Source organism: Lontra canadensis, unplaced genomic scaffold (genome assembly GCF_010015895.1).
Source record: "Lontra canadensis isolate GAN:19392208 unplaced genomic scaffold, GSC_riverotter_1.0 scaffold13, whole genome shotgun sequence".
Taxonomy (NCBI): Eukaryota; Metazoa; Chordata; class Mammalia; order Carnivora; family Mustelidae; genus Lontra; species Lontra canadensis.
The window spans coordinates 11,210,422-11,226,235 of NW_022631007.1; the positions used below are offsets into that span (position 1 = coordinate 11,210,422).

A 15,814-nucleotide genomic window follows, 5' to 3' on the forward strand; every position below is an offset into this window, starting at 1 on the left:
AATTTTATCTCCTTTAATACTGACACCCACATGAAAAAGTGGTACTCTCAGAAGTTAAATACCTTTCTCAGCAACTCACAGTTAGTAAACAACATAGCTAGTGTTCCGACAGATACCTGTCTACACTACATACTCCTAGAGAGTGGCTTCAGGCAGCTGCAAGGTCTGGGGTATCCTTGTGAGGACAGGTCTCCAGAGCTAGAAAAGCTGAGGGAACTGACAAGAGGTGAGAAAGAAAGGGTGCCAGATCCTCAAATATGCCATGGAAGTGGTCTTTTTGGCCTTCTAACGATGTTCTCCTGGGATATGGTTAGCAGAGAACGAGGATGATTTACTGAGTTATTGGTGCTATACGGATCCACATGGAAAACAAAGTTTTATTTATGATAAAACTTCCCTATTATAAGTTACATACAAAAATTGAGTTTAAATATTTCAAAATAATGATATCCTTCAACTGTAGCTATATATCTGAATATTTAAAAAAGTGACCTGCTTTTCTATCTTCTGAATGATATCATGAATCCCTCTTGAAGGGGATTCAAGACCTTACAATCTGCTTTGAAGAACTGAAAAACTGCAGTGTTGTAAGCCATCTAAAATTATGTTAATTGACACAGAAGGCTGATTGGTTTGTTACAAAGTTTTTGATAAAAAGACTTCTTACCCTGGGGCACCTGGGTGGCTCAGTGGGTTAAGTCTCTGCCTTCAGCTCAGGTCATGATCTCAGGGTCCTGGGATGGAGCCCCGCATCTGGCTTTCTGCTCACCCCGCCCCCCACACCCCCGCCTGCTGCTCTTTCTACTTGTGATCTCCTCTGTCAAATAAATAAATAAAATCTTTAAAAAAAAAAAAAAAGACTTCTTACCTTATTCAGAAGACACCAAAGGAAACAAAATCTCAGGCAGGGAAGCATTTGGCAGTATGGCCTACATTATGAAATGCTTTGATTTGAAGAGCGGGGTGGTTAGGATTTGAAATTAACCCTAGGCAAATTGTACATTTGCTCATGAAAGCTAGTTCAGAGACATGGGCTGACATCTTTCTGCAGACAGAGTAAGTTTTGCATAATCAGCAAAAACAAAACTATAATTTCTCAGTAACCTACACAAATGGTTAATTAAAATCTATCTGGCTCACTACAAAGCCAAAGGAGTGATGTTCAGAGAGAGTGATGATGAAAAGTCTGTTTTATTGGTGTGGGGGGGGTCATGTTATTGTAGCACTCTTTCTCCCTTTATCATTACCCCCAAGCCTCCAAAGAGAGCTGCTACTGTTATTTTCCCCTTTCTCTGGTATAATCATGCTAACCACCTCATTCACTGAAGTTCTACTGTGTATCAGGAACAAGTTATATTGAGGATTCTGTAACTGTGCTGCCAAAAATGTGATCCATAGACCAGTGGGGCTGGTTTGTGAATCGTCTGTTACCAGTTTGTGACAAGATAAGTGTTTAAAAACTATAATAGCAATTAAGCAGAATAATTTGTGGATTCTAATAAAGCCTTCTGGCTTTATTTTATATGTCATTTTTAAATTAACTCATACTTATGATTTTTATTAACTCATTTTATTTTATGAAAATGTTGGTCTGTGAAGGATTAAAAATAAAAACCTGGGGGGCGCCCGGGTGGCTCGGTGGGTTAAGGTCTCTGCCTTTGGCTCAGGTCGTGGTCCCAGGGTCCTGGGATCAGGCCCCACATCGGGCTCTCTGCTCGGTGGGGAGCCTGCTTCCTCCTCTCTCTCTCTGCCTGCCTCTCTGCTTACTTGTGATCCGTCAGATAAATAAAATAAAAATCTTTAAAAAAAATAAATAAAAACCTGGATCATTACCAGTGAGAGTTCAAGAAACACTATTCTAGATTGAAAGATAAGATCTCTGGTCTTGATATGGTCTCAGTATAATCCTATGTGAATGTCCAATAAAAAAAGTCCTTCCATTTTCAGACATACACATTTCTGAGGGACATATCAAGTTCAAGCTTTGTAAGCAGTTTTGGGGAATGTTGATTTTTTTAAAAGGGGGGGTTATAATAAGTTAAAAGGTTGATAATAGGTTAAAAGAGTTGATAACAGGTTAAAAGAAGAACAGAGACGGGTGAGATAGGAAGGTAATGTCGAGCAAGCAGCAAGGACAATTTGATAAAGAAGAGCAACTCAGAAGGAAACCAGAAGGGCAGCAGGTATAATAAAGTGCTGTAAGCCTGGGGTAAGGAAGTCAAGAGGGTAAATTCAGGTTTGTTGGAAGAAGAAAGACACAGAGTCTCTGCCATCCATTCCATTCTTCAGAATCACCTTCTACTCCAGCCCCTACATGCACCTATCCTCCAGCGAGCCTTAGAGTTCCTGCATCTCAGTATATTCTTGTGTTTCAGTGTTTAGCATATGCTGCTCTACTATGCCTAGAACATGAGTCCCACTCTAGGATGCTCCTTAAAGTCACAGTGCTGTGTCAACCTTCTCTTTGACTGTGGTCCCTGATACACCCTGAGGCAAAGCTATCTGATCCCTCCTCAGTGTACCTATAGACTTGTTTACACCAGCATGGAAGTACTCATCAGAATGTCAGTCAAATTTGCAAGTCAAGTTCCACGGGCACAATACTATTTATCCCTTCTCAGTGCTCTGCACCTGACACTCAGATGTGTGTTGAACCACAGTGAGTAACAGAGAGCAAGTCAGAAGGGTTGCTAGAACTCTCCCTCTCAGGCTGAGCAACCAGAAAGCAAAGCTCACTGAAGAGTGTCCAGGAGCCAAACATGGAGAACTGCTCATTCAGGATTCAGAATGCTGTGCCAAGGACAACTTAAACCTGGAGCTCAGCAAAAACCAGCAGCAAAGCAAGCACCAAAAAAATCCCATTCTCCCTAAGGAGAACAGCTAGTCAGTCAGCCAAACTGCAGGTAAAAACGCATTAGAATTTAAAAGCCCATCCTACATTAAGTTGAATTCACGACTTGGCAGGGTATCTGTAAATTATATATGGGCATGTGGTTCATTACCTATAGTTTGAGGAATTCCAAGGTAAGTAGAATTTCCAGGCAAAGTGGCTGACTCAGCACATACTGATATATGCTAATGTCTACCATGGCAGACCAGGGTAATACAGGCAAAAGCTTCAGCACCAAGGGCACAGACATGAAGAAAAACCTCTGTCTTCTCATTCCTCTGGGCTGAAAGCAGCTGTACAGACTAGCAATAAACAAAGGGAGTCTCTATTTGGTGGTATCCTACGCATTTTCATCACAGGAATGCCTTTCTTTCTTTCCTTTTTTTTTTTTTAAGGAATTCCTTTCTTTGCTCTGCTTCCCTAGTTTTGGGTTGTGGCCTTTTTTCTTCTTCTTGCTCTCTTTTAACACTCTGCCTTCATGATCTCTCCCCTCTCAAACTTGCTCCTCCTTGCTCACTTTCTGAACTCATTTCTGTTTCTTACTCACACCTTCATTCTTCTTTTTTTAATTTGTATTAATTTATTTTTAAAGTAATCTCCAACCCCAACATGGGACTTGAACTCACAACTCTGAGATCCAGAGTCGTGTGCTCTACTGACTGCGCCAGCCAGGTGTCCCAAAGTTTCATTAATTCTTAAATATCACTTCTTTCAAAGCCTTCCTTCTAGGCTTTTTCTGCACTAGCATTGGTTAGACAAAGCATCCTATATGTATCCTCACATTCGTGAGAACCAATCCTAATTGGTGATTTTCCCCATGGTAGTTTTCCTATTTATGGGGGATGAGGTGAGAAAAATATAAATGGATCCCTGAGAAACCAGGTTTCAGTATCCTTGAAACATAATATGCAAGCACTGTAATCAGTGGTGATATCCCTGTGAAATAATACTCTGCCCCTGGCAAAGGCACTGTGCTTGGAAAGCATACAATCAAAATTCAAATTGGCCTAGGAAACAGATGGAGGCAAGTAATTTAGCAATGAGAAGATCACTATTTGAAACACAACACACTCTTCTCACTAGCAAAGTCCAATGAACTAACCTTTTTTTCCCTCATAGGTCCATTTCTCTACTAATGTGTGCAGTTACGTGCCTGAAACTGGTCAGAAACAATCTAGAATAGACACAGCCACGGAGATAATACAAGGCCCTTCCCCAAGGGTGTGATCCCAAAAGGTTCAGCCACTATTTCCTATATGTTATTTGGAGGCATAAGGATATTGCTTGGAATCCTATCAAAAGCCACATTCAGAGACCTGTGAACTTTACCTAGTTTTAAAAACATGCTACAGTATTGACAGGGAAACCAACTTCTTCAAGTTAGAAGCCTCTTAAAAAAAAGAAAAGGCATAGATAATTTTGCTTTTCAAGTGGGACATATGTGTCATGTAGAGGGCTTCCTCTGCTATCACTTCAATAGTCACTACTTCCAGAATTGTGAAAAAAGGCTTCAGATGTCTAAGCTGGGGTAAAAAAGAATCACTAAGACTCTGGCTTTATCAATACCCTGAAACATGAAACCTACAAACTGGCAAAAGAGACAGCAACCCTGAACTTTAAAACAAAGATAAATAATTGAAACCATGCTATAGTAAGCACAATGCATTTGCAGAGCTATGGTGTTTGTTGTTGGTGTTTAAAGATTTTATTTATTTATTTGAGAGACAAAGAGCGAGTGAGCCAGTGCAGAAGGGGGAGGGGGGAGGGAGAGGTAGAAGCAGACTCCCTGCTGAGCAGGTAAGCCAATGTGCGGCTTGATCCTAGAGCCCCCGATCATGACCAGAGTGGAGGGCAGACGCCCAACCCAGTGAGCCACACAGGTGCCCCTGTAGAGCTATGGTTTCTAAAGAGAGTTGGCATAAAATATTTCACTCAAATTTCAGAACATCTCTGTTAAGCAGACAAAGCAAGCATTCTCCTTGTTTTACAGATGTTAAGCAACTTGCACAGTTAGGTAGCTTAAATAAGTGATTTCCATTCTTTTTTTTTTTTTAATTAAGTAATCTCTACACCTAACATGGGGCTCAAACTCATGACCCCAAGATTAAGCATCGCACACTCCACTGACTGAGCCAGCCAGACACCCCAGTGATTTTCATTCTTTAATAAGACCTACCTCCTCAAGCTACTTCTTTGATCTCTGCATTCCTAGGTCACCAGATTTCTAGAAAAAGTAAAGTATTCTTTAAATTCTTAAAAAGTAAAGCGACTTAATTTCCTCATCTATTATCCATTTTCTAATCCCGGCAAATTATACCTAATTTGTTTCCTCAAGTATCGGCTACTCTCAAAAAGATCACCAACGACCTATAAGGTATCATAGGACTCTTAGTAGTCTCAAATATTCAGTGAACGAGTTCAATTTCCAGCAATTCCAAGGACTTGTTTTTGACTCTCATTCCTCCTCATTCTTGATCCCAAATCGCCTTCAAAGCACTCTCTTCCTGCATGTTTCATGTCACTTTCCCTCCTCTGTTACTCTCCAGGATCTTGAAAATTAAGCTGCTCAACACCTACTCATCTCTCTTTTAAGATCCTATTCCAAGGACAATTCTAAAGCCTTCAACAACACCTCCAGGAGTAGTCAACCTTCCTCTGAGATACTACAGCACTTTATGCTACTTAGGCACTTATTTTGTGACACTTGAAATATAGCCACAAGAAGATAGGGGGTGGCCTAATCGTATGACATTTCTGTAGTCAGAACCTCCAGGTTCTGCCTTAATCTCAGGGATAACCTCATCAGTCCTTAATTTCCCATTTATAAAGTGAGTAGAGTAATTATATAGAGTTGTTGCAATAATGTAATAGTAAATCAAAGTAGTTTGAAAACCTGAAAAAGACTATAGGAATGTCAAATATTATTAGGTCACCCCCTTTCTTCTTATGGCTATATTTAAAGTGTTATTTATATTAGAGTTATTTGTTTAGTTCTCTAGATTTTATCTAAATTCAGAGACAGTAATTGCTCTCCAGGACTCTGAATCAGTGGGTCCACAATACACAAATTGAATACTTCATCAATACTGAGCATCTAAGAAAAGAGTTGTCTGAAAAACAAAATGGAAATGATGTCTTGTTTTAATTATGTCAAATTACAAAAAATGTTTTGCCTATTTTAGGTGTAGCTCATATCTAAATAGAAATACTTGCTGAAAAGAACCCTCGTTAATTAAGAATGATTGTCACCAAATCAAAGAATTGTGATGTTGGAAAATGATTTGAGTCCTTCTGGAGATCATCTCTCTAACACCTTATCTTGATGCACACAAAATTTCCCTCTGCAATCCTCCTGATGGACAGGAACATCCATTTGCTGCTTAAAATACTTTCTGGAAAACGCCCCCCCCCTTCAGGTAATTGGGCTAAATAAACTTTGTCCCCTATAACATCTACCCTTCTCTGAGAGCCAAATAGAACACACTTAATTCTTTCTCTCTAGAACAGCTTTTTAAACTTTAGAACACTCACATCCCTTGCTTAATTCTTCATCTTCAGGTCAAACCTTCCCATTCTCCACATGATTCCAGTGCCTCTCCTCTGGACCAGGTGGACTTAGCCATGACCTCTTATTATAGACCAAACAAGTTCCTCACATGTGGGACTTCTTTGCCAATCATGAGATTTTTAAGGATATTGGACTGTAAGAAAATATACTTGTTTTTCCTCTTAGCTTCAAAATTATCATCAGGTCAAAAGCAAAAAAAGAATAGTACGCTTAACATCTTCACAATCTGAGTTTTAAGTATTCAGGCACTAGTTGGAAACTTTAGGTTACTAGTCACGATAGACTTTTTTTTTTTTTTTAAGATTTTATGTATTTATTTGACAGAGAGCGAGATCACAGGTAGGCAGCAGCAGGCAGAGAGAGAGGGGGAAGCAGGTTCCCTGCTGAGCAGAGAGCCCAATGCGGGGCTCGATCCCAGGACCTTGAGATCATGACCTGAGCTAAAGGGAGAGGCTTAACCCACTGAGCCACCCAGGTGCCCCGTCAAAATGGCCTTTAAACTACCTTCCTATGATGCTAAAGCTCAGGAATAGGGATTGGTCCATATGTTCAGAAGTCAAGTGTTCCTCTACCATGCAGATCTGAGGGTGCAGACTGCTTACAAGGGAGGTCTGTGAGCCAAAAGTGAGGTCAAGCTTAATAGGAACCCAGAGCTGCCAAACCTCAGCACCACTGCTAGCCCTTTATCAAATACAGTGACAATATAGCCAGAATTTTTCATGGGAGTCTCACCATGTTCTGTTGCATTTCTCCAGAAGTTACTATAATGTTTCACTATAAACCATATATAGAATCCTCAAAGAAATTTAGAAGATCTGAAGACTATCTAATTATATTTCAAAATTCCTCCCCAAAATGTGAACGTAGGAATGCCCATTTAAAAATTCTAAATAACATGATCGATAGGGCATAACCTCACTTAATCCATTCAGGGTAACAATAACAACTTCTCATCCTGGACAACACGTTACCAATCATAATCTACATGAAGTTTATGACTGGACAATCTGTGATCAACAGTGTTCATTGGCTTTATGAGTACTGTGTTTTGGTTGCTTCCCCAGAGCTTGAGTTGATAAACAAAAACTGTATTTTAGAGAATCATAAACTCAAAAATCAAACTCATTTTTAACATTTGGCCAAGGCATATATTAGGGAATACTGACTTCAAGAAAAGTTCAACAGTCTACTATTTTTAATAAGGAAATCTAAATGAATAGAAGATTTAAAGCCAAATATTTTTGACTAGAAGTAAAGTGAAAGATCAAAATGCTATGAGAGGGGCACCTGGGTGGCTCAGTGGGTTAAAGCCTCTGCCTTCGACTCAGGTCATGGTCTTGGGGTCCTGGGCTCAAGTCCTGCCTCCGGCTCTCTGCTCAGCAGAAGAGAGCCTGCTTCCCTTCCTCTCTCTCTGCTTGCCTCTCTGCCTACTTGTGATCTCTGTCACATAAATAAATAAAATCTTAAAAATAAAAAAAAAGATGCTATGAGAAAGAGGATGTGGGGGATCCAGGACCAAACTATGGAGAGGGAATGAAAGAAAACATGTGAAAGGTACTTTCAGAAACCTTCTGAGCCAAACTAGTTCCTTTTCTGCTAAGCTGTCATAAATTGAAATGTAACTACTTCCCAGAAAACAAGCTAAACACTAGGCATACATCAATATTTACTAATTAAATCATTTCTTCAAACAGGCAAAACAGAAATATTCTATTTTCTTAGTAAGAGAATAACAGCATGAAGGCACTGGTTTATCTCAGAAAAAAAAACTGGCTTTGCAGCAATATTATTACCACTGTTATTGTTATAATGTTAATAATTATTAATAAAACAAATAATAACATAGTTAACATTTATTACTTACTATGTGCCAGGCCTTATATTAATTATTTTATATGCAGTCTCATGTAATTCTAACAATACTCTGAGGAAATTATACAGATACTGAGGTTTACAGTTTGAATGCTCTGTCTAGGGTAACAATGCTGAAGGCAGTAAGTCTGAACCTAGAGTCCACACTCTTAACCACTGAACTCTTTAACTACTGTTCTGCTCTGCTGCAGTTACTCATAAACTTTCTCCATAAAAGCTACACACACACACACACACACAACAAGTGAAGTGTCCCTTTTCCCCCAAACAGTTGCCAATACTGAATATTATTGATTTTTATTTATTTATTTATAGTAGGCTCCATGCCCCTTGTGGGGCTGGAACCCAAAACCCAAAGATCAAGAATTGCATGCTCAGGCACGTGGGTAGCTCACTCATTAAGCGTCTGCCTTCAGCTCAGATCCTGGTCCCAGGATCCTGGCATCAAGGTTGGTATCCAGCTACCTGTTCAGTGGGGAGTCTGCTCCTCCTTCTCCCTTTGCCCCTCCCCCAGATCATGCACTCTCTCAAATAAATGAATCAAATCTTAAAAAAAAAAAAAAAGGAGGGGCACCTGGGTGGCTCAGTGGGTTAAAGCCTCTGCCTTCGGCTCAGGTCATGGTCTCGGGGTCCTAGGATCGAGCCCCGCATTGGGCTCTCTCTGCTCAGCGGGGGAGCCTGCTTTCCCCCTCTCTCTGTCTGCTGCTCTGTCTACTTGTGATCTCTCCCTCTCTGTCAAAAAAAAAAAAAAACACTTTAAAAAACTAAAAAAAATAAAAATAAAAGAGATGTATGCTCTACTGTCTGAGCCAGCCAGGAGCCCCTATTGTCAACTTTTTAAATTTTTGTTAATGAATTGGGAAAAAAGAGATAATCTGTTGATTTATTAAGGTTGAACATCTCTTAATATATTCATTGGCAACTTGTAGTTTTCTTCTATAAACTCTTTGTTCATATTCTTTGTCCATTTTGAGTTAAACATTTATTTTATTTTTTAAAAAGACTTATTTGAGATAGAGTGAGAGCAAGAGAGCACAAACAGGGGGATGGGGCAGAGGGAGAAGCAAGCTCTTCAGTGAGCAGGGAGCCAGGCGTGGGGCTCAATCGCAGGACCCCGAAATCATGACCTGAGCTGAAGGCAGACACTTAACTGACTGAGCCACCCAGCTCACCCATTTATTTTACTGATTTGTATGCAGTTGTTTATTTTTTTAATTTTTAAAAGATTTTATTTATTTGCTTATTTTTGAGAGGGGGAGAGAGAAAGAAAGAGGGAGAGAGAAAGATAGAAGGAGAGGGAGAATCTTAAGCAGGCTCCATGCCCAGTGCAGAGCCTGATGTGGGGCTTCATCGCATGACCCTGAGCTCAAGACCTGAGCCAAAATCAAGAGTCAGATGCTTAACTGACTGAGCCCCTCAGATTATTATTAATTAAAGATTTTATTTTTAAGTGATCTCTACACTCAACGTGGGTCTCAAACTCACGACCTCAAGATCAAGAGCCACATGTTCCACCAACCAAACCAGTCAGGTGCCCCTGGTGGCAATCATTTATATTCTACATATTATATTAACTTCTGGAGTACAAGTAAATGAGGCAATTAGCTAATCTTCAAAGGAAAAGTTAAATCACTACTTCATATCTTAGACCAAAGCAAATTCCAAATGGTATAAGAATAATAAAATTATATGGGCGCCTGGGTGGCTCAGTGGGATAAGCCTCTGTCTTCAGTTCAAGTCATGATCTCAGGGTCCTGGGATTGAGCCTCACATGGGGCTCTCTGCTCAGCCGGGAGCCTGCTTCCCACTCTCTCTTTGCCTGCCTCTCTGCCTACTTGTGATTTATCAAATAAAATCTCAAAAAATAATAATAATAAAATTATAAAAGCATAATCTTTCTTATGGTAGGCTGTTAGTTTCTTGATATTAATTTAATAAAGTTGTATACAGGTCAGGGCACAAACTAACCTCATAGTTGAAAATTTGTGTCTAATTTTTGACTCCTCCAAAACTTATCTACTAATAGCCTATTGTTGATTATAAGCCTTACTGATAACATAAAGTCAATTAACATGTATTTTGTATGTTATATGTATTATGTACCATATTCTTTTTTTTTTTTTAAGATTTTATTTATTTATTTAACAGACAGAGATCACAAGTAGGCAGAGAGGCAGGCAGAGAGAGGAGGGGAAGCACGCTCCCTGCCAAGCAGAGAGCCCGATGCGGGGCTCGATCCTAGGACCCCGAGACCATGACCTGAGCCAAAGGCAGAGGCTTTAACCCACTGAGCCACCCAGGTGCCCCCATATTCTTTTTTTAAAAATAGATTTTATTTATTTCTTTGACAGAGAGACACAGCGAGAGAGGGAATACAAGCAGGGGGAGTGGGAGAGGAAGAAGCAGGATTCCTGAGGAGCAGGGAGCCTGATGTGGGGCTCAATGTGGGGTTCGATCCAGGACCCTGAGATCATGACCTGAGTCGAAGGCAGACGCCTAATGACTGAGCCACCCAGGCACCCCAAAGTAAGTTAGAGGAAGAAATGTTCTTAAGAAATCATAAGGCAGAGAAAACACATTTACAATACTATATACCATAGTTATTTAAAAAATTCTTGTGTAAGTGGACCTGCACAGTTTAAATCAGTGTTGTTCAAGGGCCAACTGTATTTATGTTGAGGAAAAGCAGTTTGAAGAGGCAGAACAGTGCATTATACAGGGTACACTGGAAAAGCTGTGTAAAAGGACTATGACAAATTTACGTCATGGAAAGCAATTAAAGGGATGCGTGGGTGGCTCAGTCAGTTAAGCATCTGCCTTCAGCTCAGGTCATGATCCCTGGGTCCTGGAATCAAGCCCCGAATTGAGCTCCCAGCTTAGCAGGGTGCCTACTTCTTCCTCCCCCTCTGCTACTCCCCCTGGCTTATACTCTCTCTCTCTCTCTGACAAATAAGTGAATAAAATCTTTAGGAAAAAAAAAGAAAGCAATTAAAAGTAAAAATCTTTGCAAGTTATGAACATGGTAAATTAATTATTAAGAGAAAAAATAAGTTACAAAATAATGCTTATGATTCAATTCTTATAAAAGCAAATATACTACATTAGCCACATTGGAAGGTTATATTAAAATATCAATAAAGATCATTTCTGGGGGCTGAGGTTGGTAATGGAAAAATTAAGTACCACTTTAAAACAGCACAAGAAGTTAGATTTCTCCCACATATAATTTGTGTAAAAAATTCCAGGTGGATTAAAGAGCTAAACATTAAAAAGAGATGAGAACATAGAATATTTAATCTTGAGATAAGAAAAGTTTTGTTTTATTTCTTTAGTCATAGCAATTAATTTAATCTGTATTGCAAAATTATAAAGTAGATACTATGATTTTTATCTGTCTGAATATTAAAAAAATGGATGGGAAGAGACAGTGGAGTGACTTGCCCAAGGTCAGGAAGGTCTTCTTATGACACAAAATGCAAGGGTGCCTGAGTGGCTCAGTCGGTTAAGCATCAAACTCTTGATTTCAGTTCAGGTCATGATCTCAGAATGGAGAGATCAAGCCCTGAGTTGGGCTCCACATTAGGGGGAGTCTGCTTGAGATTCTCTCCTTCTTCCTCCCCCACTTTTCTTGATTGTGCCTGTGCAAGGGGGTGTGATGCATGGCCCACATGCACTCTCTCTCTCTCTCTCACTCAAGTAAATAAATCTTTAAGACACAAAATGCAGGGGTGCCTGGATGGCTCAGTTGGTTAAGCGTCTGCCTTTGGCTCAGGTCCTAATCCCAGGGTCCTGGGATTGAGTCCCGCATCAGGCTCCCTACTCAGTGAGGAGCCTGCTTCTCCCTCTCCTTCCAGCTTGGGATCTCTGTCACTATCTCTGTCTCTCTCTCTCTCAAATAAATTAAAAAAAAAAAAAAAGGACACAAAATGCAGATGTCACATGTAAAATATTGATGAATTTAAAATGATAATTTAAAACTTGTTCAACAGGAGCACACGGGTGGCTCAGTCAGACAAGCATCTGCCGCCTTTAGGGTCCTGGGAGCAAGCCCCCAGTTGGGCTGCCTGTTCAGTAGGGAGTCCACTTCTCCCTCTCCCTCTGGCCTTCCCCAACACCATGCTCTCTCTCAAATAAACTCTTTGAAAATAAATAAATAAATAAATAAATAAATAAATAAAATTTGTTCAATAAAAAAGGAGATGAGCAATACATTGTTGAAAAATATTTGCAACATACAGAACAGGCAAATGATATTAAAATAGAGAACACCTACAAACCAGTAAGTAAAAAATCCAATAGTAAAATGGGCAAAAACAAAATCAATAGGCAATTCATGGAAAAGAAACTGCCAAACAGAAGATTTTGCAACTTCTCTAATAATAAGAAGAACTACTATAGGAATGCCTGAGTGGACTCAGTCAGTAAAGCATCTGTCCTTGGCTCAGGTCATGATCTCAGGGTCCTGGGATTGAGTGCCACATCTGTCACATCAGGCTTCTTGCTCAGCGGGGAGCCTGCTTCTCCCCCTGCCTGCCTCTCCCCCTGCTCAAGCACTCTCTCTCTCTCTGACAAATAAGTAAAATTAAAAAAAAAAAAAAAAAAGAGCTCCTACATAATGTTTACTAGGCATCAGGTGCTTTTCTAAATGCTTCAGCTATCAACTCATTCGATCTTCACAACAGATGAGGAAATTGAGGTAGAGGTTAAAGAAGTTGCTCAGGGACACACAACCAAGAGTACAGGGCTGGGATTCCAACACAGACAGTACAGCTCTACAGTCCAGAATTGCTTTTAACCACTATGCTCCATTACCTATTCAGGAATCTAGGTATCCAGGGAAATACAAATTAAAACAAGGTATTACTTGTCTAAATTGTCAAAAATATAAAAGATAGACATAGTTAATGTAGAAATGAGCACTGTCATTGTTGGTAGGAGACTATAACAGAGCTTTTTTTTTGGCAGAAAAAACTCTTAACAGAAACAGATACAGTGGAAGTTCAGAAAAACAATTTACCCAATAATAAAGGGGGACAATAGGTAGTTTGTTTTACTAAAACATTGTTTTTGTCCTGAAGGTAATGGGCAAATTCTACAACTCCTTTCCCTTTCTCTCTCAATCCTCAGATGTCAATAAAGTCTACCAGAGGATGAGTATCTTCTTGCTACCATGTTAACTTTTTTATGTGGCTTCTTCTGTTGAGATTTAATCAGCTCAGGTCAAACCTTCTCTGAAAGCCTGTTTCTTAACACACTAAAGTCATCATTGAACTGGTTAATTCACCTGCCCTTTATGGGGCTGATGCAGGTTCTGCTTTCTACTCTTTTCCACATCTGTCCCTTGGCCTCTTTTCCAACAGCTTCACCAGACTGAGCCCAGACTGAGGTAAGAAGTTAAACTTTCCCCTTCTGCTTTGTCTGAAAGCCATGAAAAAGATTCTTGTTCTCAGCAATGTGTTTACTCCAATCGCACAAAAATGGTGCTTCTGAAATCTCTCAATTCTCCAGTTTCCGGTTTTACTGTCTACAGCACACATGTTAAGTAACAATATAAATTACTTAAGTGAAAAATAAAATTTGTGTCATAGCTTTTCTAACACTTCAGTCATCCCTATTTACTTATAGGTGCCATTATGAAGACAAACACCAAAAGGTACATGGAGCTATAAAAGAGGATGTTACTAAACTTCACTACGTTAAAGTACTGAAAAAGTTTATCAGGAATGGCATTACACCGAGGTGATAACGCCAATCAGTTTTTTTCCAAAAGAAGCATAGCAGGTCAGCTTCCATTTGAAACTTTTCGTTTGCAAATCCAAAGCATCCTGTAACTTTTTTGCACTTTGTGGTCTAAAATTTACTACCGACTTAGTCTCTGACGGTAAGAAAGCAATTAAAATTTGCAGGGGTGAAATGGGCATTGTAAAAACACAGGCAGCTCAGAGAAAAGTGCCTCACTCAATCTCCTTTTAGGGGAGCAGATTTAAAGTGATGACTACAATTTCACCGAGAGAAGAATTTGAAAATGTTCCATATTGTAAGCACATCATGTACAAAGAGAAAAAGGTCAGCAGGAAAATCTGAAATTGGAATGTCCAGGATTGCATTTTTTTCATCCGCATCCTATGGTTACAGATCGACCCTCCATTAAAACACGAGGTTTCCTCATTACTCTAAGGAGCTAAGGTTGCACAAGCGGCACAACAGGCCCGAGGCAATGATTTCTCTATCGTGCTAAATCCTACCGTCTCCCCAACGTAATCAAGTAATTGCTGGACAGCTCCACCTTGTCTACGCGTTAACCACACAAACGCGAAAGAGCAGATACCTTTGCCAGGAGTCCCAGTGCAACACCAAAACACTTCAAGGCACCTCACGCACGAGTTTAGGGTCCTCACTTCGCTGGACAGAAAAGCGAAAAGCTGAGAAAGAAGCAGCCACCATCCAATGCCTCAAAAGGCCAAGACAGAGTTAAGATGAGGTCGATCCCGGGCTTCTCTTTGCCCACCTTCCTCGGCTCCAGCCCTGGAAGGAGCCACAAGTGAGGCATAGAAGTTGTGGAAACAAGGCGGGGGTCGGGTGGGATAGGGGAACCCGGGAGAGTTTAGCGCAAGTATTTGCATTTGTCCCACACAAGGTCACTCGCTCCGAGTCACTTTTTCCTGGTCCCCCGGGGGCTTCCCGCCAAACGGGCTGCGGGGCTCCGAGGCCAGCTCACCGCGCCCCCTCAGTCCTTCCCTACGGCCCACAGCCCCTTCCCGGCCTCTGGGTGGGGGCCGAGGCTCGGACCCAAGCTCGGACCCAAGCCGGACCCAAGCCGTCCTCCCCGAATCCCGTTTCCGACGCCGGGCGCTTCTCCCAACCCAACTGCGTCCGGGGTCCTCCGCCTCCAGTCCCCGGGGCTCCAGACAACGTCCCCTTCCTCCCTCAGGACGCCTCCTGCCTCGCCTCCAGTGCCCCGGACGCCGTTCCCTCTGTCCCTCCCGCCGCGCTCCCGTCCGGTGCCCACCTGGCGCGGTCCCCGTCCCCGGCCCGTCTCCTCAGCTAGAGGCCACCTCCCCAGTCCTCCCGGCCCCGCCCCGCTCCCGGGCGGATACAGTTTGAAGCCCCTCAGGATCTCCCTGGCCCGCTCGTCCTTGGCTGACATGTTGCGGCGGTCGCCGCCCGCGGCTCTCTCACGCTGGCCCGGCGGAGCCTCGCAGACGGTGCCCAGGAACAGAGGACTGAGCCGCAGCCCAGCCTGGAGACCTCGGGCGAGCAGAGGCTGCGGCCAGACCCGGACCGGCCTCTCCCTCCCCTTAGCTCCCGCTCCTGATCCCTTCTCCTTCCCCCTAGCCTCGGAGCGCCCGCCTCTAAGCCAATGGAAAGCTCACCTCGCCGATTGGCACTCTAAGCAGCCAATAGAAACACTCAGCGGCTTCGCCGGGGGACGACGAGTGTCAGTGGGAAGGGCCCTCCCCGGGAAGTCCCGTAGGACAAATTTT

The 15,814-nt window shown here is 41.7% G+C and overlaps 1 protein-coding gene across 1 annotated transcript in view; it reads right to left on the reverse strand.

Moving 5' to 3' along the window:
• Window positions 1–15,674, reverse strand: part of PDE6D (phosphodiesterase 6D) — a 49,708-nt gene extending 34,034 nt beyond the window's left edge. The window contains exon 1 of the mRNA XM_032857486.1: window positions 15,428–15,674. Within this exon, the coding sequence (XP_032713377.1) occupies window positions 15,428–15,477 (50 nt within the window). The 5' untranslated portion in view covers window positions 15,478–15,674. The remainder of the gene's footprint in view (window positions 1–15,427) is intronic.
• Between the last annotated feature and the right edge of the window lie 140 nt (window positions 15,675–15,814).